General features: G+C 44.2%; 10 protein-coding genes across 10 annotated transcripts; 7 read left to right on the top strand and 3 right to left on the bottom strand.

Moving 5' to 3' along the window:
• Window positions 1–173: 173 nt before the first annotated feature.
• PAAG_08117 (transcriptional regulator) lies at window positions 174–1,729 on the bottom strand (the record flags this gene model as incomplete). Its single annotated transcript, XM_002790004.1, has 3 exons — window positions 174–1,124; window positions 1,198–1,644; window positions 1,721–1,729. 3 exons carry the CDS (start codon window positions 1,727–1,729, stop codon window positions 174–176), a joined length of 1,407 nt encoding a protein of 468 aa, XP_002790050.1.
• A 615-nt stretch (window positions 1,730–2,344) lies between these two features.
• Window positions 2,345–3,850, top strand: PAAG_08116 (hypothetical protein; the record flags this gene model as incomplete). The annotated part of the gene is made up of 1 exon (XM_002790003.2): window positions 2,345–3,850. One exon carries the CDS (start codon window positions 2,345–2,347, stop codon window positions 3,848–3,850), a length of 1,506 nt encoding a protein of 501 aa, XP_002790049.1.
• Window positions 3,851–4,663: 813 nt separating this feature from the next.
• PAAG_08115 (hypothetical protein) lies at window positions 4,664–5,325 on the top strand (the record flags this gene model as incomplete). The annotated part of the gene is made up of 2 exons (XM_002790002.2): window positions 4,664–4,756; window positions 4,840–5,325. The coding sequence occupies 2 exons, from the start codon at window positions 4,664–4,666 to the stop codon at window positions 5,323–5,325; spliced, it is 579 nt and encodes a 192-aa protein (XP_002790048.2).
• Window positions 5,326–6,275: 950 nt separating this feature from the next.
• PAAG_08114 (hypothetical protein) lies at window positions 6,276–6,818 on the top strand (the record flags this gene model as incomplete). Its single annotated transcript, XM_002790001.1, has 2 exons — window positions 6,276–6,383; window positions 6,453–6,818. 2 exons carry the CDS (start codon window positions 6,276–6,278, stop codon window positions 6,816–6,818), a joined length of 474 nt encoding a protein of 157 aa, XP_002790047.1.
• A 1,159-nt stretch (window positions 6,819–7,977) lies between these two features.
• PAAG_08113 (hypothetical protein) lies at window positions 7,978–8,944 on the top strand (the record flags this gene model as incomplete). The annotated part of the gene is made up of 3 exons (XM_002790000.1): window positions 7,978–8,049; window positions 8,124–8,176; window positions 8,371–8,944. 3 exons carry the CDS (start codon window positions 7,978–7,980, stop codon window positions 8,942–8,944), a joined length of 699 nt encoding a protein of 232 aa, XP_002790046.1.
• Window positions 8,945–9,675: 731 nt separating this feature from the next.
• Window positions 9,676–12,091, bottom strand: PAAG_08112 (hypothetical protein; the record flags this gene model as incomplete). Its single annotated transcript, XM_002789999.2, has 2 exons — window positions 9,676–11,373; window positions 11,435–12,091. The coding sequence occupies 2 exons, from the start codon at window positions 12,089–12,091 to the stop codon at window positions 9,676–9,678; spliced, it is 2,355 nt and encodes a 784-aa protein (XP_002790045.2).
• Window positions 12,092–12,992: 901 nt separating this feature from the next.
• PAAG_08111 (hypothetical protein) lies at window positions 12,993–15,080 on the top strand (the record flags this gene model as incomplete). The annotated part of the gene is made up of 1 exon (XM_002789998.1): window positions 12,993–15,080. One exon carries the CDS (start codon window positions 12,993–12,995, stop codon window positions 15,078–15,080), a length of 2,088 nt encoding a protein of 695 aa, XP_002790044.1.
• Window positions 15,081–17,080: 2,000 nt separating this feature from the next.
• On the top strand, window positions 17,081–18,698 carry PAAG_12507 (hypothetical protein; the record flags this gene model as incomplete). The annotated part of the gene is made up of 4 exons (XM_015847986.1): window positions 17,081–17,163; window positions 17,254–17,503; window positions 17,585–17,806; window positions 17,859–18,698. The coding sequence occupies 4 exons, from the start codon at window positions 17,081–17,083 to the stop codon at window positions 18,696–18,698; spliced, it is 1,395 nt and encodes a 464-aa protein (XP_015702418.1).
• A 938-nt stretch (window positions 18,699–19,636) lies between these two features.
• Window positions 19,637–20,960, top strand: PAAG_08110 (ribosome biogenesis protein BRX1; the record flags this gene model as incomplete). The annotated part of the gene is made up of 2 exons (XM_002789997.2): window positions 19,637–19,917; window positions 20,072–20,960. 2 exons carry the CDS (start codon window positions 19,637–19,639, stop codon window positions 20,958–20,960), a joined length of 1,170 nt encoding a protein of 389 aa, XP_002790043.1.
• Window positions 20,961–21,683: 723 nt separating this feature from the next.
• PAAG_08109 (hypothetical protein) lies at window positions 21,684–22,034 on the bottom strand (the record flags this gene model as incomplete). The annotated part of the gene is made up of 1 exon (XM_002789996.1): window positions 21,684–22,034. One exon carries the CDS (start codon window positions 22,032–22,034, stop codon window positions 21,684–21,686), a length of 351 nt encoding a protein of 116 aa, XP_002790042.1.
• Between the last annotated feature and the right edge of the window lie 2,921 nt (window positions 22,035–24,955).

Raw genomic sequence — 24,955 nt, 5'->3', positions numbered from 1 at the left:
TTTCGCCATCCTATTAATATACAAAGTATAGCGGTCATAATATTTTAGTTCCAGCAACCTGGTTCTCCAAAATCAACCGTGAATCATGAGCCCAACGGAAAAGAGAAAACAAAACGAAAGAGCAAGAAAAAAAGTCACCAATAAAAAATGAGAAAAGGTTTCAGGAAACAACTCTAAGATATCTCCATGGCATCACCATTAGGATACGTAAAAGTAACGTCCCCGTCTTCGCCGATAAACCGCTTCTCAAACTCGTTCACGAACTTGACACTTCTCAGTGGGTCAAGGAAAAGGTGGAAACTTCGCTGTACGTCTTCGAGCCCAACCTCCTTTGACTTGCGCTTCTGGCTTAGTAATTTGGAAGTCGCGATAATATTACTAGCATATCGCAAGCCTGATTCCTGACCAATTTTGGTCAACAGCGCAAGCGCATCAGGGGTTAAGTCAATCTCCTCCTCATGGGCTCGGATTGCTAAAATTTGCTGGATCTCATCTTTGGTGTATGGCTGTGTGCTAACAATGACAACTCTGTCAAGGAAATCGAGAGGTAATCCGTGAGGGGACCGATATGATGTGCCGCGTATCCTTGCATTTCCACGATTGCTCGCCATGATAACGATGGGGGCTAACTCAGCTTCCAAAGCTCGGTTAATGTAGGAGAAACATTCAATATCAAGCATATGGACTTCATCGATGAACAATACGCCGGGAATAATTTCCGCCTTCCCTTCCTCCTTCCATTCGCCGACTTTAGTATTGATCTGATCCCGCACCTCGCTCCTGATCTCGCCCGTATCCCCTGAGAATAATGCCAAAAACCCTTGTGTCCTCGAATTAATCACGTCAATCTCATGGAGACTGACGGTGTGTACTATTTCCTTCCGGACTTGTAGTTCTCCGTCCGGACATTGGACAAATTTCGTATCTGCTCCCATCGCATCATAATCGCGGGACCTCGCATAGGAGCGGCCCAGCTTGGTGATTTTGCCGGAGGCCTTATCGATGGAAATTACATCTCCAGCAACAACACGTTCCTTTGTCATTGAATCAATCATTTTCGTACCCATGTCGTAGATCGTCTCCATGTCAGTGGTTTTTATTGTAAGTTTGCCTTGTTTATTACCCTGAGAGAAATCAAGTTTAGTTGTAAACTTCCCAAGGGCACAATGACGGAAGGGGAATTGAATTTTATCATACCCCAGTTAAAGCCCGGTCTATTTGAATTTCCACGACTTCGCCTTCTATTATCTCGCTTTCCTCCTTTATTCTGACTCCAATAGATTTGCGAAATGCCTGAGTAAGCGCTTCCGTTTTTGACATTTCCAATGAGAAGATCTCTGACGATGCGACCATGGTAAAGGGAACATCAGGCCCCAGAGCCTGTGCCATTCCCATCGCAATTGCCGTCTTCCCAGTGCTAGGAGGTCCTGCAATTAGAACCGCGCGACCTGCAATCTTTCCATCTTTGACCATCTGTAAAATGACTGCCGCCGCCTTTCGGGCTTTCTCCTGACCGACAAGGCCCTGAGAAGAATGACGGGGTTCGAGGGTGTCAGCATCAACTCCAAGGCCTCTGATGTGGGAGTGCGCAGCAACCAGGTTTAGGCCCCTGAGTTCCCTGCTTTCCGCAATGGTGGATATAGCCTAGTGATCAAATAAGAGTAAGACTGTGAGGTAGCAATAGCAATTATGTTGGTATATACATGACAGGAGAACTCACTGCAGCCATGGCAGGCGAGACAACACGCAGGCAAACAATCAATTAACTCGATATCCCACGTAATTACAAATCCCGTTGTAGTAGCAGCCTATAAACCGCGTTTATCTGTTCTGCAAGAGTGCTAGCAAGTCCTGGTCTAAGACTCTAATTGCTCTTGTTGAAAGCAATTGAATGAGTCTGTGATCTGGACGCCCATTACTCAGCATCCTGCCAATTAGCCGCGCGTGCGGTAAAGCGGATCAATGTTTGGCCGCAGGACGCCCACTCCCAGCTAACGCCAGGGAACTTCTTTTGGTTGCGCGTCACTTTTTCAATGTTCCTCGCAAGACTTCCTCGATTACCGGGTCACATATAGATCCATTATCTTTATTTAACGAGTTTCCTTAGTCCCAGGAACTCTTAACTGGACAGAGAAACTGTGTTTTAACTACCTGCACTTGCCCTTTCATCACATATTTTTCCCTTAATCCCCACTCAGTCTAGTCCACCCGACATCGCGTGAAAGTGGGTAACTCTTCAACAAGTTGTTCCCTCACCAGATTCTAATTGACCTATAGATCTGTCCAGCTCGTTGATGTTTCCCTAAATCTACCTACTTACAATCACCCAACCCAAACACCAGCTATGGTCTCCTCGCAGCTCTCCCCGGTTGTTAACAATACCGAACCCAGCCATAGTGGCCCTCTCTCAAAGGATCTTCGTAAATCGAAACCAGATCCAATAAAATTTGACCCAATTTCTGCACTTAAGGAATTCGCATTCATCACTGCATCCATCACTACAACCTCTGGTGAGCGTGATAGATTGAAAAAGAGATCACAAGCTGAGGCAACTGCCCTCCGCAGAGCGACCGATCGAAACTTCAAATACCCGTCGATTGCAAAACGACTCAAAACTGGGAAAGAGCAACTAGATAGTGAGCTTGCTAGAGTTGATGAAAAACTTCGAAGTTATGAGAAAATGCAAGATCATCTGATTAAACTCTTGGCCTCAAATTTCAACTCTGCTCAACAGTGGGCCGAGAGTCAGCTTAAGCTTGAAGATGTGAAACGGGATTTGAATCAGGCAACGGCCGATATCGAGCAACGAATTAATTCCACAAATATAGAACTAAAGAACGTGAAAGATGAATTGATCGCGAAGCATAGCGATCAGCAGAACTCCCTTGGATCTATAATTACAGATAAAGTCAAGTCTATGGGACTAGAGATACTTGAGAAACAGCAACAACATATGGATTCATATATCTGTACGATTGCAGATGAACGCAAGCAGACAGAACTTTCGGTAAAAACTCGTGAGGAAGATTTTTCTAACCGGCTTGAAATTGTGGGTCGCAAAATCTCTGAACAACAGCGCTTGTGTAGTGTTTTGGGTGAAAAGTGGGATTCTATGCGAGTTACAAATAATGGCACCACAATCGGCACCGTTGCGGAAATAATGGGTCAAGTCCAGAATCTTCGACATGTTCAAGAGGCAAAAGACGAGGCCATCGCGGATGAACTTGACAAATTTGAATCCAAAGTGGCTTCTATGGAAAACGAGTTAGCGAAATTAAAACAGATGGTGGGAAGCAACACTCAGCCCTCTAGTGTTACCGTTCCTGCTGTAAAAGCTGAAATTGAGGAAATACAGCAGACTTTACAAGGGGTAAATCAGTTCCTGGAGAACCAGTCACAATTACAGCAGGCACACCAAACCGCTCTCCATTCCCTTGAAACGCGATATAATCATCTTTCCACGGAACCAATTGTTCAGCATATGGTGGCGGCAATGCAGGAAATGTATCCTCATGCCAGTTCCGTGCAGCAAGAAATCGTCAGCATAAAGGAAACGACAAACAAACTGATCACCACAATTAACTCCATACGTGGTGAAATTCGCACTGCAGAGAATGCACGAACGGCTTTAGTAACCGATATGACCGCGGAAAGAGATCGAATGACGCATGAGATTGGCTATCTCCGGTCGAGAACAGATGCCCTTTCTCATGAAAACCTTCTGTCAAAGGTAGACGATGTTGAAAAACGTTTGAGATCGAGATTGGATGATGTTGAGAATGTTGTGGCGAACAAACTCGCAGCTGTCTTGACGCGCTATGAGCAGCTGCCAACATCCCAGAACTCATGAGATGCAATTGATTACTGGCAAGGTTACGCGAAACTCTCAACAGTGTATAGATGAGCTGTCAGAGCATTATTCCCAGGAACCGCTGAAATTGCAGGGTGCGCTTTGCTAAATTGGGGAATTGCGAGGTCAGTAAACACTAGTTTCAGGACTTTTTCCTCATTATCAACCAACAACTAAAATTTCGTCATTTTGGTACAGCTACCTCTAGGATGCTATGCATAGCCCTAACATACTTCAGTGTGTTTCGGATTTATCTGTCCCCTTCTATGGACACCCTGCGAACCGACGCTTCCACAATTCTATCGCCAAAAGCAATTGCTACGGATCTATGCGGAATACCCAGGCTTCATTTTCTGCTAATTGCCCGCACATAATAACGCGTACAATCTTCTTTCTTAGAGCAACCTCCCCCCTCCCCTCCTTTCCAAGTTTCCCTTTATTGTGTGCCGGAAAGATTGTCTTGTGTTTTAATGCAGGGAGCTGTGTTATCCGGTACAAATGGCAGCAAGCATCCGATAGACTGACAAATAGTGGCACTGCCTTTGTTTTATGTGCAAAAAGAAAACCTAGCATTCAGGGTATCTGGGTATCTAAAGTGCCATGAATTCTTGGAATCATTTTTATCATTAATTCACTTATTCAACCACATCAGCCTTTGCTATACTTGGTTTTCTTGATGACTGCTGCTTCTATCTTTTCGGGGGACAGTGAATACTCAAACAACTGCATCTCCAGTTCAACGCTGCAACCCCACGATCTACCTCAACATCTTGACCACTGTCTCCAGTCGCGCGTTCTGCAATAGTTGGCAAAATGGCCAGCCTCAAAAGAAGCAAAACGATGCCGGCTGATGGACAGACCGCCAAGTTCCTTTATACAATATTAAAGCAACTGGACCTGAAATCGGTAAGCTCGTTACTTTTGTCCTGCCATCCTGATCTCCTTTTCTCTACTACTACTAAAATCAAACCTCTCACACCACATACTAGATCGACTGGAACCTTGTAGCATCGCAGCTAGAAATCACAAATGGCCATGCCGCGAGGATGCGTTTTTCTAGGTTTCGACAACACATGGAAGGAATCACCACCACCCACCGCACGCCGCGTCCTAAAAAGACCAAAGTTGACAAAACACAGTCGAAAACGCATCAGCAGTTCAGTGAGCCAAAGCAGGAACCAACCGCCAAAGCAGAGCAAATGGTGAAACAAGAAACGGATATTGAATTGAATGACACATTTCTGCCGATGGAATATATGCCAGCGCCTGTTCCTGTCATAGAGCAGCAGCCTTTCTCCACAATGACTGTTGCACCCGGTGACCTTGCCCTTCCCTATCCGATCAGAAGCCCAGTTATCAGGTTTTCGAGACCACCGCCAACCGCTGCAGAATGGAGCCGAATTAAGATGGAAAAAGAGGAGGGAGATGCGGCTCCGTCGCCTGATGGGTTAACCAAATTAAGTGAAAACACCTAGTTTGGAGAAAAGAACAATGTTGACATCAGACCTGTCCCTCAAGCATCAAACATTGATTCTATGGACCTTGAGAATTAGTGAGAAAAGAAGTTGATAGTTACAGAAGTTTTGTTTATGAATTGCTAATGATATATTCATGTCTTGCCTTCCACCGCTGCATAACAATTGACCCCCTCCTAGCTGAATGCATATGAATACCCAGATCTTCTAGCGTACTTATCTCTGTATTCTTAGGTTCACCGTCTCCGTCATTTCTGTGAATTTTCTAGGAATATTTCCCTACATTTTTGTTGCTTCAACGCGGTGTATTAGAGGTCTTAACAGATGGCTTTAACAGCTGCGGGAACTCACCCAAAAAAACACATGTCGTGAGTCCCTGATATGCCAAGCCACCCCTCTGCATGTAGTCCATGACTTGAGCTTCAGCGTCCATAGCAGCCTCCTACCCTCGATGCTCTCGCAATTCTTTGAAACGTAGCCTGACAATTCTACCCCTGACTTCTACGCGCGTGCAGACACTATACGTGTTTATTTTCACCAGCCACTTAAATCTTATTCTGTCTTGTTACATACTGGCTCAACACACTGGCACAACACTCCCCGGGAAGCAACAGCTTACCGGGGGCAGTGAATGTCAGATGGTTGTTCGCTTGCAACAAGTATAACACATTCTATCGTTCAACTGCAGTTATGTTGCTCTACTCTACCTACTTTGTGATTATTTCCCCCCGTACTGAAGCCTCATGCAGAATTGTCATCACCTCTACATCACTGCCCTCTACACCTCTTTCCTTTATTCACATCTGTTACCCTTTGACGTCTTGATTTCCTTTTCTAAACATCACAAGAACCAGCAACCATCCACATCCATCGCAGTCACGCCTCATTTTCCCTCTTGCTTCGATTACTTCCCATATTGACCAAACATTTTTCAATCCAATATTTCCCGAATGGCTGATATCAACGGTACTGCTGTCGAAAGCCCAGAGAACAAAGCGAGAGCTTCTGATGCTCTCTTCATGATGGAGTGTATGAAACATCTTCAAACTCCTGCTACTGTATGTAATCTTTGCAGCACATAACTTTCGTCTCTAGATTGTTTATTTCATGCTAATATCTTCTTTCAGATTGATATCGCCGCAGTGGCCAAGGCCCTTAATTACAGTCACACCGGATCTGTTGCCAATCGCATTCGCGGGATCAAGAAGCGGTTCAATCTGCAGCAGCATTTGACTTGTTCTAATGTTTCTGCGGGTGGAGAGGCTCTTACCCTACGCAAAGGTGCAAAGGTATCTAGCAGACCGATTAAAACAAAGATGGAATCTGCTGAGGAAGGTGGTGGAGATGTCAAAGCTGAAAAGGTCAAGCCAGGAAGAAAACCATGCGCAAAACAACCCCGTAAACCCAAGGCTCCTATCACTGTGGATGATATAACCACTGCCATTGTCAAGGATGAAGAAGTGAGCGCTCAGGTCACTGAAGATATCTCATGATCTATTGCGCTTCTGGGTTAATATTGCCAGGTCCGTTACATGTCATCTGCTTTCATCTCACTTAGTTGCTGTATAACTGACACTTCCTAGGCCTTTTCTCACATAATCCTCGAATACAAAAAGTTATTACTTCCAGCGACTGACGGCGAAATTCATGGGAAATCGGATGGTTTGGCTAGAGATCCAGGTAGTTTTTATTATTCTTTCAGAGGTTCATGGGAAAGGTCTCTTTGCTCTAAACACCTACAGTCTATTTCTTGTATTCTCGACAAGATCTGCCCCATCTTACCTATTGAATTTCAATTCAGAGTCGTTGCGCGGATTTATTTTCTCTAAATATTGCATTCTTCACGATCAGGGAGGTTGGAGGGGGGAAAGGTGGCTATGCCGATAGGATAATGATGAGGATGCAACCTCTTTATTGCCAACTCTTCGTCCATGGTCTATGTAAATTCCAATGTTAGAAAATATCTCAATGGTTCTAGATAAAATAGAAATTTGTCAGACAAAGGTATCAAGATCTGCTTCGAATAATTCTCATGATGAGTATTCTATGTTGCTAACATTTCAATTGAAGTGGTTTTAAGTGTGAATTCGTCTAAAATTATCTGTGTTATCTCTTCTGATGTGAAGGCCATTATCACATTTGAAGTGTTATATTTTTTATTGCTTTCATTCAGCATCTTCTTGTCCATATATTTTCTTCATTGTTTTCAGTTTGCAGTTTAGCAATCTCTAATCTCTTTTATATCTTGCATTTGACTTCTTTCACCTCTTTGACACAAAACTTCTCTATCAGTGACATCAAACTCCTATGTTACCGCAGCCCTTTCTTCATCTTCATCTTGAGTGTCCATCATTCTCACTTGCAGATCACCTCATACATAGTAAGTAATGCTCACAAATCCATCTGTTTCACAAGTCACCTTGTTTGTTTCTCAGTATTGAGAACAGAACATAGAGGGTTATGTCTGCTTCAATTCCCTGGTATCTTCTCATCTCTTGTCAGCATTGCTCCTGATCTGAGAACACTTTGGCAATCCAATTCCCATCACTCACTACTTTTACCCATAGAATAGTTGTTCAAACTTGCACACTAAAATACCTCGATTCTTCTCCCCCAATCTTCAGAGTCTCACAGGGAAGCGGCATATCCAAAATGTCCCGCATTAGCAGCGACGAGCAGCTTAATTTCTTGCTGAAATGTGTCAAACACTCAAGCAATGGAAAGGTATGTTCCATACGCTCCACATATTTTGCGGCCTTATAGCTTTTCATTCTGAACTCAACAATACCGAAATCCAGGTGGATTTCACCGAAGTGGCGGCAGAGTGTAATATCGTCTCTAAGGGCGCAGCGTAAGTTATATCCAAGCACAGAAAAAAAATGCCATCTTGTACATTGCCCTATACTGTGCCAAACGTTGCGCATCCCACCGAATGATATAGACCGATACCACCACCCCATTATTATCGAATCACATTCCACCATCACTAAGCTGAGATCTCCTTGACGTAATAAAACCGCAAAAAGCTAACCATCTTACATATAGAGCGAAGCGCTATGAACGCTTGATGAAAGCAAATGGTATCAATCCAAACGATGGCCCAGCGTCCGGCACTGACGAGCCCTCTCTACATGAAGCCAGCAGCAATGGGACAACTCCGAAAAAATCCACTCCTAAAACTCCCGCCAGGCCAACTATCGCGTCAGGAACAAAAACTCCATTCACCCCCAAGCGTAAGACCTCTATCAAGGCTAACAACACTGAGAAAAAAGTCAAAATCGAGGACACCGATTCAGACAATGCAATTCCCAGCAAGGGGCCTATAAAATGCGAAAGCGTAGATGCTAATGTCTTCGGTGTGGAGGGGCAAGAAGTTGCGATGAAGTCCCTCAATGACCCAGTTTTATCTGAAGGGTCTGGGCTTGCAGGGATCACTTTCGACCACGAAGAGGGATACTTGTACAATGAATTTTGCGCGATAAACGCCTTGCCCAAAGGGCCCGCTTCTGGTGGTTCTGGTGGGGATGGGAGTTTTGCGCATGGAGGCAACGCGGCCGGCTATAAAGGTCCCGAGGATGGGGAATTGGGCATCCTGGAGGCTGGAGATTCAGAGATTTGAAGCAATATGCAGTAATACAGACGTGGTGAGACATCCTGAAAGTTTAAACTATAAGGGAAGGTTAAAGTAACACTTGGAATTAATACTGGAACAGAATGGGGAAAGTTGGTATATTCAATCCAAAATGAATAAAAATGGTTTCTGGTGCTTGAACTGGTTATTCAGAAGAATAGCTTTATATGCCGCAGAAATAAATGAATAAGGAGTTTGCATACCTGAATATTTACTTGTAGACAGTGCGGGAGTGTCAGAAACAAATCCAGAAACCTGATATCTCCCCAAGGTTTATAGCGCTATAAAAGGGAAATAAATGAATATCCCAGTAAGAGGATTTAGGCTAATATATCGAGCTTGAAAGAGCCACGATTCCAACGAACTCCAAGCAGTGAAAACAGAAATGTAGACTCCCAGTCACGACTTATCATAGAAAAGCAGTCAGGTGTATAAAACAAAGTCCGAAGTATATAAATGGCAAAAAGAAAGAAGGGGTATAGATTTCATTCAAAATACAACGATGAAATAGATGCAGCGGCACAGAAGAAAGAGCAAAAATCTCAAACATAAAGCAGTAGTTTGAGGATCATGTTTAATCAAGGGTATTTGATCAAACACTGGCATCGCAATTTCAGGTGAAGATTGGTAGGTCTAGTTTCAATTATCATCCCACAAAGACCAAAGGAAAAGGTGAAAATTGCAGTCTAGGGCACCATGTCAGGATCAAATCTGCTAACCTAAATATCTTCCATGACAGCCTCAAGTATTTTCTTCTTATACTTGCCCAGCGCCAGGTCTTGCTTTCGGTTTTGCTTCCGTATATTTAAGTATCTTTGCTTCCATACGGCTGCGGAGTCTGATTCATTTATGATATTATCCTCCGAATCATAATCCTCAAGCACACGGCCCATCCCTGAGTCGGCATTTACCGATTCCTGATTCTGGTTAACAGCAATAGTTGCGTGCACAGTAAGCAAGTTTGCAGGGGTGAAATCGTAGCTGAGACTATAGCGAGCTATTGTTCTTGTCGCAGGTGGCTGCGGTGTCGTTGCTCGGCCTTGGTGTTTGGTGCCCAAGCTATCGAAGCAAGCCTTCACAACGAGTTGCCCTGGTGGATAGCCTCCCAAGCCAAGCTTGTATCCAACTCCAAGGCATGCAGCGCAGTAAACTGTAGTTACACTCAGGGGTATTCCGGGTGAGCACATGGTCATAACTTGTTTAATGGCCATGTCAGCAATACTTCTCGATTCCTCCAAGCTAAGGGGTTCTTCACGGTTCAGGAGTCTGCCTTGGTGTATGTGAAGCGAAAATGCATGAGCAACATCATCAAGCGTAAAACCGGCTGCAGGCAAATCATGCTGTTGGCCGTACGCAGAAAATGGGCGCAGGTCACTCTCTATTTCATTCGACTGCTGACGAGCAGGCCCTCCAGCTAAGGAAGGAGAATTTCTACTCGTTCCATTTTCTAGTACTGTCGGGGGTGTCGCCAATCGTACTGGAGCTCCGATATTCTGGGGGACTTGTAATTGCAACCTGGCGGGCCTTGTATTGAGTGGTTGGAAAGCAGGAGCCAATCTAGATGCATCTGAAGCTTTGCCGGATGCATTACTCGATACGCCCTTTTGCATCAGCCCGGAGTGGCTCCGTCCTGTATGCTCAATGTTTGTTTCCGGCGGCTCAATTTCTTTATCTGCTGATTGAACTGGGAAAGTCGAAAATGGTCCGTTTTGGGTTGTTCGATTGCCTCCCGGGCGACCTCTCATCTTAGTGTTTGATAAATTACCACTTGTAGGCCAGGCCGAAGAAACAGCCGGACCACGACGTCGTTTGTTATTTGCTCGATCAGCTGATGAGGGAGTAATGGCGGATCGGGGTTCAATTGACATGAGGGTCTCCGAATCACGGCAGCGTGGGGTAATAGCTGACTGCGGGTAATGCAGTGCTGGATATACTTCCCGTCCTGGCGAACGCCAGCGAGAATCAACGTCTCGAGAGATCATTCGGTGTTGATTCGAATGGTTATCTGTGTTACTCGGCTCTGTCCCAAGCGCAGAGTGAGATGCAAATGGGTCATGTTGCTCCAAGTCGTCTGGAAAGGCACTCCATGGAATTGCAGAGCGCTGCATAGCTGAGTGAAGAAATGTTTCCGGATTGTAACTCAAAGTGTTATCTTCCGGTTCAACGCCGGGAATATCAAAATGAGGCCGCTTAGATGTCTTTGAGTCATCAAATTCCTTTGCTTCAGCTCTCTTTCGTCCCTTTTTGGGTTTCCATTGGGGAAACAGAGCTCTTAGAGCCAAGTCTTCGTCTCGCGGCACACCGTCCCGACTTTCCGTACTCGAGTTAGTAGAAGAAGTTAATTGGGTGTAGTAAATGTGTTGGTGTCCCAGACAGTATTCAAAAAATGCATCTACGTGCATTGCACGCATCCAACGCTAGGGTGATATTAGAATCCGTATCGGTTTTGTTTTAACAACAGAAGGGCGCCCAACATACCTTAAGTCGCACAGCATATTGTTGAACTTTCTGAGTGCTCTGCTTCTTCTCCACTGATGGAGGTTCAACCCCCAGCTCCATCGCTAATTGAATCCACGTTTTTAGCTCTTTACGATCGAGCTTTTGAATGAGTTGCCACAGGGTAAATATACTAAAGTTTTTGCCCTCGCTCCGTGGTGGCATGCGAAATATCCTACGTAATTCAGTCGTATCAGTTCCGCTCGGAACGTATGGGTTGCAATAAAGAATAAAGGCAACATAAGCATCACCCATTGTTGCATCAGTGATATCCGGGGAAGGCAGCGAGCGACTTTCTGCCAGCTCTCTACATTCCCCATGTCTGTCCGAAGATGTTACGGAAAAAGCAGGGGGGATAGATGCCGCAGACTGAGATTCCGGAGTTGGATTAATTCCCAAACGGGAATCTCTAGGAGATAGTTGAATACTGCGCGGCGTCCCTCTTCTAACACTAGGTGGAGACATTGCGTGATCCATCCTGTTATTTTTTTGAGAGTTTCCACGGGGAGAGATGCTTTGCACACCAGGTTCATTCGTCGAAGTGTATTTAGCATATTGTTGTATAATAAGACGGTCATTTGCCAGGCTATTCTGAGTAGCATCACTCTGCGACCCCAAACTGGCAAAAGTAGCCTCCATTTAGGCACAACTGGGTGCGGATAAATGCGTTGTATAATTTTATTTGAGATAGGAGGTGATGGTAGTACTCAACGCGACGGCACCTGACGGGCTATAGAAGTAAAGAAGTTTCAAGTAAACAGGCAGCAAGAAGCAACATTGTGAGAGAGCAAAACAGCATCACAAACATAAGCGTCTCCTCTGCACAACACTTCAAACTACGGCAATTGATGTTTCGAAGATACTGCCCGAGAAAGGGCGCCAATTGAGAACTGGTAGCGAGGGAGTTCTCATGGTATAGAAAGTCATTCGGTAAGGCGGAAACTCAGATACTCCAAAATCGAAGAGGAGAGGCACCTAATAACCTCCAGGGCTACCAGAAGCAAATAAAATCCAGCCCGCGAGAGGCACAGATGGTAATAATGTTTTTGATGTCGTGGGAAGGTTGGGGATAAGGCTAAAATTAGACATTCATTAGTCAGAATTTTAGAAGTCAAAGTTAACGTGGCGTAGACGCTTGTCCTATTCAGGTTACACCCATCTCCAAGCGCCATGATCCGAGGTTCCTGTTGTCTCCTGCTTATCTCAGCTGACCTTAACTTAACTAGTTAGTTTAGTTAACTATTGCGAATCCATAAGCGCTAGTTAAGCGATAAGCGACGACATTCAGACTTGTCTATGCCCCCCCGTCCCAGCTATGATTTAACCACACAATCTCAGCTCCATCGACTTTTCATATCCTCTGAACACTTCCCAAATCTGTCAGCCAGTTATTAGCTAGTTACACTTCATACTGCTGCCGTTGTATTCGATGTCTCCGCTTCTCAAAACCCACAAAATCCAACCATAATTCCAACTTTTTATTTGTTTCTCTTATCCTTTCACGTAATTAATGACTTAACTTCATCAACTTCTTGTGTGCATGGCTCCCACACTCCGCCCGCTCCCCTTAGGCCCTCATCATCCTTCTTCTCGACCATTTCGTTCAAGCCGAAAACGGGTAAGGACCTACCGTGAAGACAGCTCTGATGACGATGTCTCTTATCTCGATGATACCCATATCTACGGTACGGCTGGCTCAAGCGCATTAAACCCTTTCCATCGCCGCCGGCCCCTAACCCACCGGGAGGACCCGTCAGTTCATATTTCTGAGCCTCCAGCGAACGTTTCTCTGGGGCCCTCGAGAGAACCAGCTTTCTCTGCGAAGGTTACGCGAGCTTGTAGCACCCGTGCAAAAGGCTTTCCGTCATTTAGAAGATCTCAGAGGCTCACCAAATCTCCGTCACCCAAGAAACAGAAGCGGCAAGCCGAAGCTGATGCGGCGTATTCTACCCAAACGGGCGTGATTCCACCCTGGCAGCAACTCCCTTACCATATTCTTGTTGATATTTTCTATTATTCCTTCCTTTCTTCGAGCACTAAATCGTTGTCAGACGTTAATAAATCCGTTCGCTGGCTGCTAAATACAGCACGCCTGTGTCGTGAATTCTTTGAACCTGCCATTACAGGACTTTACTATTCACCACCGCTTTTTTCTGTCTCAAGACTAACAGGTTTATTACACCTCCTTGAACGGCCACAAGAGACACTATTTACAAATTATCGAAACAAGATAAAAAGACTCGATATTCCCTTACGCCATCACCACATCCGGCATTTAGACCTCGAGCAATTGGTTTCCCTCACTCCACAGCTGCAGCATCTAAGGCTCCATGGCGCCACCCCGATTGCTATGTACCCTCCCCCAACAGCTAAGTATCGTCCTCATCCCTTGGGAAAATTCCTTGATGCTCTTGATGAGAACAATATTCATCTTCGAAGTTGGGCATGGAACGGAGAATCTCTTCTACTATTACCGCATTTCCAGCCGCGGAGCCTAGCAGCAGTTCATAGCCGTCCAGCTTTTTCCAGCTTGCGCAGTTTACAGCTGGTCAACTTCCCACTGTTCCCATCAACGGGTGAGGCTAGTGCTACAAACCCCGCAGATGAAAATGAACCCAAGCCTGGCGAACTGTTAGCATCTGCCCTTGCTTTGTTACCAGAGCTGCAGGAGCTAGAATTGGATAGATGCTGGAACGTTGACGATGATTTCCTATCATGCCTCGATCTTAATCTCCAGGCGCTAAAACTGATCAACTGCGGTAGTGTGACGTCGGCAAATCTTTCATCTTTTCTTATCCGTGGTGGCCAAGGCCTCCGTACCTTGGTTCTTGAACATAACCGATGCCTTAATATGTCCTTCACAGTCGACCTAGCCACGTCTTGCCCAAATCTACAAGAATTTACTCTAGATTTGAATTTTACTTCGCCAAACTCCTTTACCCATGACGTCGATCCCTACTTTGATGAGCTCTTTCACGACTCCGAAGTCCCCTCCTGGCCTTCATCATTGCAGATCCTGAAACTAGAGCGCTTGCGAAAATGGGAGTTACCCACTGCCATGCTATTTTTCAACAAATTGATACATTCTGCGCCAAATTTACCGAATTTGAGAGTCCTTATCTTGTCAGCAATCCTTGAGATCGGTTGGCGTGATCGGGCCAATTTTCGCAAGGAATGGGTGGGCAAACTGGAGAGAACATACAGGAGACATTCACTACCACCGAATCCAAACTTCAAATCCATGCCAAACGGAATACACGTGGGTAATCGCGCTAATGGCTGCGCTGCAGGATCTTCCGCAAGTACAAACGAAGGAGCACATGGCCATCCAGTGCAGCGTCATAGTATGCGCCTTGCCCATCAAAGGTCATCAATAGAGATCAGTGACGATGATCGGCCAACAGAGGTTAGATATAGCAACCACGCAAATGGCTACGGCGTCGAGTCTGGTCCAGGGGATAAGCCAGAGTTTGTTCAGGGCATGTGTGACATTGTGGAGATTCGAGTAGACAATCTGCGGCCTGCTGATTATCTTCTGACAAACGACAACTTTGAGGACGAAGAAGCCAGTGGTGATGAAGACTGGAGCGGTCTTGACCCCGAGGACGTGGATGAGTATGCATGGTAACACGGACTCAATTATTCGATGCGTCCGCGATACGTCCGCTTGCGGTGGTCTAAGGGGATCGGCTTTTTTCACAATCTTTTGTATCATATGTCGTTTTTCATGATTTTACTTTGTATCAATATGGGAAATACGATAAAATGATTCAGGGCAATAGACAGGATGGATAAAGGGATTGCTTTCTCCGTCAGGCGCTATATGGGTGGGACCCCTAAAGCTCTTTTTATGTTTAATAAAGCACTGGCGTCTTTGTTCCATGGGATGGGATAAGGACCCTGGGGCGTAGTAACGATATTTTTCGTGTATAACCACATATCCAAAGAACAATGGAGATGGTTTGTTCAAGCCAACTCGCCCTCTTAAGAGTTTTCCAAATCCTATAGAATACCCCAAACACCCAACATCTGTCTATGCAACACCCGTCCAAACAGGGCTGAGTTTTCTTGCCAGTGAATGATAGATTACTCAGTTTCTTGAGAGGCAAAATCAATTCAAGACAATAACTGCTGCTGCTTCTACTTCCACTACTAATTCTTCTACTACTACTACGAGATATATATGTTTGGGGTCTGCGGGTAATATATGTACAAATATGCAACTGGAATGTATATTTTACCCACCGTGGCCCACTCAGAGTAACTAACTTTCGGAGGTTTAACTTAAAAAGGTTGCATCAAATGTATATCCATAGAACATCAGTAGTCACAACTAATTAGCATATAAATGCCAAAGAGAATTGGTTAATCCAGCTCTAGAGAGTTACTGGAGACGGTGACAGCAATGAGGGTAGTATTTAGATGGATAAAATCGATTCATTCCATTCATTCATTCATTCATTCATTCATTTAATTATAGAATCAATAGCCCATATGTACTTCCTGACTTGCAAAGAGCCAGTCAGATAAATATGGCTGCTGCACATCGAAGTTGGTTTAGCCAACCTCTCTGACCTTCGACCCTCAGATAGTTGACTAGCCAATAGTTAACTAGTTAGTTACTGGCTAGCTGGCTGCCTGACTTGAAGTTCTCTCACCACCGAACATTGGGCAGAAAAGGTCTCTCTCCCAACATTTATCATCATCCCCCCACTGCTGCTACTCAGGGACATTCTCTACTGCATCACAGTCTGCCCGCTATTGGATGTGACGGCGATGATCTATCTGACCATCCTGCTCACCAGGATAGATTCCATTCTCTCATTTCGATCCTCTCCTCCGCTTATCGCTGCCCTTCCTGCTATCCTACCCTCTATCCCGAGACTGTCTCCCAGTTCCTAAAGAGGTTGGCCATCTAGCGATTATTTGGAACTTATTGCGCTGTATCTCTTGCCGTCTTTGGTATTTTATCCCACCAGTTTGCCGTGTGGAGAGTTGGAAGTGTTTGTTAAACAGGTGAGGGTTAGAGCCTAAATAGATCCTGATATTTAACCCAATACTCACCGTATGTAATCTGCCTTCTTGCTTCCAAACGGGTTGGCTATGTTAGCTTCCTGAAGCAATCTTGTCTTGGTTTCTCCATACCCAGCAGCGAAACTGACTGCCTAGGTAATTAGGTATAGTGCAAACTTGCATAGCTACCTGCTGGTTACAATTCCAAATCGTACGTTTGTCCTATCTCAAGATATTTATTGTATTACCTTCCCAACCCCTCGATATTCTTTCCTTCCTCATTCTTGGCAACTCTTATATGTCCATCCCAATATGCTGTACTCCGGTGTGCTGTCGGAGAAAAATTTCATGCAGGTATTTTATTGTCGTGGCATGACCCTACTCCATTCTCCATTCTTGCTAGCTAGCTGCTGGTGATCTGGTTTGATTTTGCTGCCCGGGCCCTCCACTGTTGGATTGCAAAGACTGAGTACTACAGGAGACATATTTCATCGACTAGTAGCTTCTTAACGCTACGATTAATTATCGACTTTTTATTGACTTGGGGTCCCAGAACATATAGAGAATACCAGCGAGAACAGCTTTATAGACCCACAGACCTACCTCTGTTCAGATATGAGCGGACAGTCGTCACTCATTCTGACCCCCGCAGATAGCGGCGGGCCATCCTCCCCACCACCCACTCTGCCAGAGGGCTGGTGCGTACAATCTTCTTTCATTATCATCCATGGTCATTTTGTTGGGAGCTCCATGCTAACGGTATCGAATCCATCCTTGCGCAAGTAAAGGCTTGCACAGTGGGACGGTTTCTCCAGAAAATGGTACTATGTACAGCGCCCAACAGGTTCAACACAGTGGGAAATCCCCACAGAGCCTTTTATCCCGACCCCTTCTTCAACTCCCCAGTCTGTAGCGAGCCCGGGACCTTTCCACCCACCTCGAATGGGCAGTTTGCCGGTACAAGATACTTCAGAGGCAACAAGGGAACTGATGAACCTTCGCGGAGGAAATCTGAGGCATTCGGGCGAAAGTTATCCTGTATGTTTTTGAAAATTTACCTTTCCTTTGTTGAGGAAAATGGAGTTGAGGATATCTTAATGACATACGCATACTTTAAAGGATTCGCCATATGACAGTTCACAGACAACACCCCAATCGGGGCAAGAATACCGGCAAACCCCACGTACACAGACGCAGAGCACTCCGGTCGGGGTCACGGCAAATCCGCAATCCCATTCGCCCAGTCAAGGCATCTTGAGCCAAGTTGCTTCGGATGTTGCACACCGCATGGGCGGCCAACCCAGATGTGAAAGCCAGTCGGGTCAATCAGGTCAACAAACGGTAAATATTAAACTTTCTCATTACAAAATCAAATGTACTAATGTTGCCCTAGCCCGAGCAGAGTCAGCTGGGTTATCCCGCTGCTGGTGGTCAACTGAGTTCCCCATACACCACTGGATCAAGCCAGTACCATCAGAGCAATCAAATAGATCAAGGGATGCAAGATGTAATCCCTCATTCTATTTCATCCTACCCCACACAGCAGGATTCTTCATCTGCCTATCGTTCGGACAGGGGTATTCAGTCGCAGCAGCAATACGGTCTAGGCCAAGCGGCCGGAATTCGACCAAACGTAGATAACCAGTATCAATATAATCAGACTCATGACCACAGCAGTGTACAACACTCAAACGACCAGTTATTAATACAGCCCATGCAATCTGTCCATTACTCACAGAGGTCGGTGCAAAACCACCCACCTGAAGATAACCCCATCACAATTATCCACCCCGATCCAAATGCACCACCTCTCTTCCCCATCCCCCACCGAGGCGGCCCACGTCAATCTCACAGCTCACGACGGGGCCGAGCGACACCCCCAAGAAACTACCCCTCAAACGCAGCGTCCCACTACACCGCACACCCTTCTATGGGCCCGTATCCCTCCCACTACCCAGGGCCAGGAGCTGGTCCTGCCCCGAACTCCCATTCGCCATCAGCAGGTATTCCACGCCACCAGCCCCCGTACCCGCTGCAAGACATGTATCATCGGGACATTGGCCCACCGCCGCAAAATCACAATACGTATGGGAGCCAGCCGGGTTATGGCTATGACACTCGAATGAGCATGACTAGTTCAGGGTATCATGGTGATCATTACATGCACCGGCAAGGTAGTGTTGGTGGCGGAACGCGGTATCCCCCACACTACGGCGGTGGGTATGGCCGGTGAGGTGGTCGGGGTTGGAAAGAGGTATTCGGGAGCTATATATTATATAATGCATGCAGCGCAACGCGATGCAAACGCAACATTTTGTTTTATCTTCCTTCGTTTTTTACTTTCTTTATTCCTCGGTTTTCACTTGTTGGTCACGAAATACAAACCCTATTTATTTTGTTTCCACATATGCAATAATCTCCCATCTACATGGCCTTTAATGACTGTATGACATTTTTATTTTTTATTTTTATTTTTTATTTTTTTTGTTTGGTAATTATGCTGTTGTTTTCTTTTAGTTTCGTCCTTTTTCATCTATCAAGAATGGTTTGTCAGAGACGATGGTTTGGTGATGACTGCACTTTTCCTCTCGGATAAAATGGTATGAACACTCTCAAACCGTTTTAACTACAGAAATATAACAACTTGAATCCAAAGCCCTTATCTTATCATCTTACAGTACGGCTGAATTCTAGCCTTTGCAGCGTATATTACTTCTGCTATGAGATCTGTGCGGATGATAATATCGTTCACACATTACCCGTACAACTGCCACAGTAAGGAGCATCTTTTCGCACCTAGAGCGGAATCTCGTGGACGAATATAGATCGCGAGGTATCAAAGTCATATTGTTATCTTAACCAAGTCTCAGGCTTCAGCTCACTATTAATAGTTCAACCGTTAACTTAAGACTTCAGGCATCGTTATCTTAAGTTTCAGATATTTTCAGGCCTGAACATGTCTTTCATTCCGGGCATGATCTTCCAAACAACTTTTGGTGGCCACTTGCCTGGGAGATCCAAAAGGCGGTGAGTGCCAGAACTGCCCTTCGAAAACATTCTGCCGGGGAAAAAATATCAGATTTAAAACTTTCGAATCCCACTCATTACTTTTTATATCTACCTCAATCCCTTTCTTTCATTTAATTTATAGGCCCTATCATTTACCTAGCAATGGCATCCGTACATAAATCCCTCTCAAAAAGGAATAGGAAAAAAAATCAGCCATCTGTCAGAGAGAATGCGGAGGATACAGATGTCTCCATGAACGATCTGCTAGATGACCCGGACGAGACAAGTGATAGCGATAATTACGAGCAAGAAGAGAAGGGACAAGATAAGCAAGAAAATACCGCGGATGGTGAGGTAACGAATAATATTTCGCAAACGCAATCCTTAGGATACATGCGGAAGACTCGTGTGCTGATGTTGACATCGAGGGGGGTTACACATCGGTATGTGCAAATTTATCTCGATATTTATGTCTAATAATATTCGAAATTTCCTTGTCTCTGTCATGCGACTGGAGATATGCCCAAATTAAGACACCAAATGCGTGGCGCAAATAATACACAATACCTATATATCTAATCTAGATATATGCCACAGACACCGCCATCTCCTCTCCGACCTCACCTCCCTCCTCCCTCATACACACAAGGAAAACAAACTCGACACCAAAAAGAAAACCGCTGGCTATAACTTCCTCCTTAATTCCCTCGCTGATCTACACTCGTGCAACATGATCTTCTTCCTAGAAGCCAAAAAGCGCGGACAGGATTTATACCTCTGGCTCTCACGGCCGCCCAACGGCCCCACAATAAAATTCTCCGTAAGCAGCTTACACACGATGGGCGAAATGGGTGTAGGCTTTGCGGGCAACTGTCTCAAGGGTGGGCGCGGGGTGGTTGTGTTCGACAAATCATTCGACGAGCCAACGGTGATGCGGAGCGGGAATGAGTATAGAGGGCTGGTGAGAGAGATGTTGAGGGGTGTATTTAGCGTTCCGAAGCGCGGAGTACGGGGGATGAAACCCTTTGTCGACCGGATTATTGGCGTGTTTGGGGTCGACGGGAAGATATGGATCCGGGTATTTGAGATTCGAGAGTCGGAGGGAACAGTAGGCGCAAAAGCGAAGGATGAAGGCGAGGCCACTGATGCTAACGATGACGAAAAGAAGTCGAAAACGAAACTCAAGCGGGCTGACAAGGGTGGTCCGCTGGATATTAGTCTCGTGGAGATAGGCCCGCGCTTCGTGCTGACGCCCATCGTGATATTGGAAGGAAGCTTTGGCGGGCCTGTCATATATGAGAACAAGGAGTTTGTTAGTCCTAATCAAGTCCGGAGAGAGATACGGTTACGGAAGGCGTCGCGGTTTGCGGCAAGGCATGTTGGGCAGAGCGACCGGATGGTCAAGAGGAGTGGATTGGGGTTGACAACGGAGGGGAAGGGGAATAGGAGATCAGATCCGTTGGAGACGAAGGCTGTGTTTGGATGATTGTTAGGCGGTAGAGGAGTGCAAATATTTTGGTTCTTTAGTCTCTCTCTCTCTCTCTTTTTTTTATGTTCTTTTAGATCTGGTACTAGGATAATGGGAATGGGAATGGAAATGGAAATGTATTTTCTCGCGGATGTTCTATTTATTTAATCCTACAAGTTCCAATGACTTGTGAGCACCCAACAATAAACTTAATGACCTTTGATGAATTCCTGACAGCAGAATATAGAGACTGTTGTGTTGTATGTCTATGCATCTACAATTACAATATCTCTCATTTTGCATTGAAGTTTCGTCGTTATTATATTATGTGCATTTCGGTGTCTCCCAAGGAGGTGTGTGGGGTGGAATTTATTCCTGAACGTGGAGGCTGTTGTCGTTTCAACAATACCACCAAATAAAAAAGAACACAATGTAGCAGCCTGACATTCTGTAAAGATCTATCATCCATTGAAAAGTTGATAAATTGGCAAATGGCTGTTCAATTGACGGGTTTATCAGCTGCTAACGCCACACTGCATTTGAAAAGGAAGACACTGACCCTCTCCGTTATTATTGCCCAAAGTCTACCAACCTTAGCGCAAGGGGTAAGGCAAAATCATCGCGCAACAACTGTTTTCTAATTCTGCTCTACTTCCATCTGTATTCCAATACCTAGTCGCTCCCCGTCTTCAGATCCCAAAACCTGCCTTTCCACCAAAATCCACCCACCTTAATCACCGCTCACACGCAGATCCCGCCGCAATCCGCCCCACCCTTCTTGGGATCACAGTCATCAGTCGGGTTATCGTAACATGTCTTCCCCCGCGGGCACGGAATACCCGCAATGCCGCCGCAGAACTCAGACCTGACACAAATTCCCGGTCTATCGCACGCCATGCCGCAACCAGGTACGCGCGGGTCATCAATGCAAATGTAGCCGAGAGGGCAAGGCTTGGGTCTCACGACATGACCGCCGCAGGATTGGTACCGACGGCCAACATTCGTTGCTGGCGCAGGGGTTGCGGATACGGTTGCGGATGCGGTGAGGAGGGCGAGGAGAGCGAGGGAAGCCGTTTTAAGGAAGGGGGCCATGTTTGTGATACCGTTGATCGGTCGCAAATATAATCTATGGAATTGCTGGAGGTATAACTTGATATTGATGCCAAATCTAAAGAAGAGCAATAGAGACTGAATTTTAAACGATGTGTATATCTTGTCTGTTTCAAGGGTGAGCCAGGCAAAGCAAAGCAACGAAATGATTAGAGGGATGCCACAGGTATTTATAGCTGCATCTAAGGGGTCAAGATACGACATTTGCTTTACCAGAACATTGGATCGGGGTTCGATTCAACCATCCATCCAGTGATAGACTGAATATAAATACGGGCTGCTTCATGGTTTTGCGGCTGTTAAACAAACTTAGCCATCTGGCAAACAGGATTGGGGCTCGCCATTCCTAAAAAGACCGGCAGGCTGTCGATATACGACGCGGCTGGTTGAAGATGTCCCAATTGGGTCAGTGCTGAGTAGCTGACAGAGGCAATCCATGACAGTCAAATCAAATCAAATCACATCGGGAACCAGCAGCAGTAAGCACCACGAGGCGGTGGCTGGACTCTGGAGACAGCAGATTGAGACATGTAAACCTGGTTCGTATATACCATTCGATCTGCCTTGTCTGGGGAAGTGAAAAATCAGTTGAAAGCTTGAAGCTGATCTGTGAATATAAAAATAGAATACGAGCGGAATGCAGGCGTCATTTCAAGATTCGTCCAATCAGATATAAGTTGAAAACGTGAAAGAATTGATTCTCGCGGCGTTCACCAGTTTGTTTCAGCCAATTTTCAACTGGAATAGGGCCATTGCAGTCTCATAAGGTTAGGAAATAGCATAACAACATACGGAATGAAGCAGTGATGATGTTGATGCTGATTAGAGATGAGGACTTGGTGAAGGGATGTAATAAAGCATGAAGCTTCCAATTTTTAAAGCGGTGTCCATCATTCAGATTTCTGAATCTCGTATTTATATAGTTCAGGAGTCAGCCACATTAGGAGTTATGCACATAGACGGCAACAGTGGGCCGATCAGTAATTTCCATGAATATACCTGAAGGATACTTACAGTGGCGATTGTACCGGTTACCAGTACATGATTGAGTGATTCCTGAAGTTGAGGTCTGCCTCTCATAAGGGCGCTGTGCATCTGGGCTATTCGTACTGCTGCTTCCACCTCGAACACTTAGCTAATAACTAGCTAGTTAGTTAACTATTAGTGAGTGTGAAACACGGGAACAATAAAAACAGCGGAATGATATAAAATAATGTAGAATCACACCCACTATCTTCATTAGTAAATGATTAATGTTGCAAAAGAATATTGCAAAATAAATTGAAAATGTCATTGCCACATATAACAGCCTTTTATTATGAAAATATAATATCTTATATTTATAGCTTTATATGCAGATTAATGAGAAAAACTAAAATTTGCAATTATTTCTAATAATATAAGTTTGAATAAGAGTTAAAAGAATATGAATGATAATTTAACTGTAAAAAAAAAAAAAAATTTATTATATAATTAATTTATTAACTAACATAATCCATCTCTGAGTGAACTATACCCTTGAGTAAATCATCAAAATCATTATATTTCAATTAACTAGAATTTAATCTAAAATATCTATATCAATAATACTTTATTAATTAAATTAATTTATACTAGAATTAGAACATCTTGTTCCTTTATGATCAGGCAAATTGCAATTACTGTACTATTGTGAAACTTCTGAATATTATCAATGTTCTGCAGATAAAAATATAGAAGTTTGAATGACTAATTGTTTAATGAGTGTAGCAGCTGAAATAGCAAACTGAGTAACTTTCTGTCTGATTAAATCTTCTTTTTATTGAATTCTTCAAGTAGACCTCTTATATTTTTACTTTTTTTTCTTATTTGCATTAAATATTTTCTGATATTGCTTTTTCATAATAGTGATGTTGACTATCTCATATTTATAGGTTTTGTAATTTGATCAAGGTCTTTCACTAAACTTTGAGACTACTAACTATTTATAAAGCTTTTGATCTTCCACTAAACTTTGAGACTACTGACTATTTATAAAGCTTTTGATCTTCTTAATTTGTTATTACAATTCTCATGAGTTACTAGATATTTGAAGTACTAAGAATAAGATTGAATTGCTTGATTTGCTGACTGAGAGAATAGAGATTCAGAGTTGAATATCTAGCTACTAAATGATTTGATCTGATTCAAATGATACTATATCAGTAGCTCTGAAGTTACTTTAAATATTTTAAACTTTAAAAGTTTTCATATACACTGCAAAGTAAGTATTTAGAAAATCTACCTTTTTAATGATATTGAATTTAAGTCACATTCACTATTCAATAAAATTGTCATATATATGTTTCAAAACTGCAAAAACACTTACATCTAATGACTGCAAAAAATATAAGAAATGTGCTAACATGCAGAGAGGAATAATTTTATTCTTTTTACAGATATAGTCAAATTCTGAGATAAAATAACTGTCATACTCATTCAGAATAAGAAGATGATAAATATCAATTTTGTGTGGATTTGCAGCAGGAATAAATAGTCTAGCAAGTCATTTAACCTCTATCTCAGCTGTAATCTAGTCATTAGAGCTAACATCAAGTCTTCAGTCATCTGAAAGCTCATCAAATCAGTATTCCTGTAGCTTCTAACCCTTAAAAATCACATATGAAGATAAGGTTCAATCTGATGTGTTGACTGTCTCAATCACAATCACTCATTTCTGATTTTCAGGTTGTAGATGTGATGGTGTAGAATGAGCTCCGTAGCCTTCTCAACAGCATATGGCCGAGGTGAATGGTAATTGCAACTGCTGAGGCGAATGGTAATCACAAACTGCCTAGACATTGGCATAAGAACCAACCCCACACATGAATAACATGTAAACGTGGCAATCACATGGCAACTGCGCTAAGGAAAGCGCTAAGAAA

The sequence above is a fragment of the Paracoccidioides lutzii genome (assembly GCF_000150705.2).
Source record: "Paracoccidioides lutzii Pb01 unplaced genomic scaffold supercont2.29, whole genome shotgun sequence".
Taxonomy (NCBI): Eukaryota; Fungi; Ascomycota; class Eurotiomycetes; order Onygenales; family Ajellomycetaceae; genus Paracoccidioides; species Paracoccidioides lutzii.
Note: the sequence above shows the minus strand (reverse complement) of the source record. Positions and strands in the feature narration are given on the sequence as shown.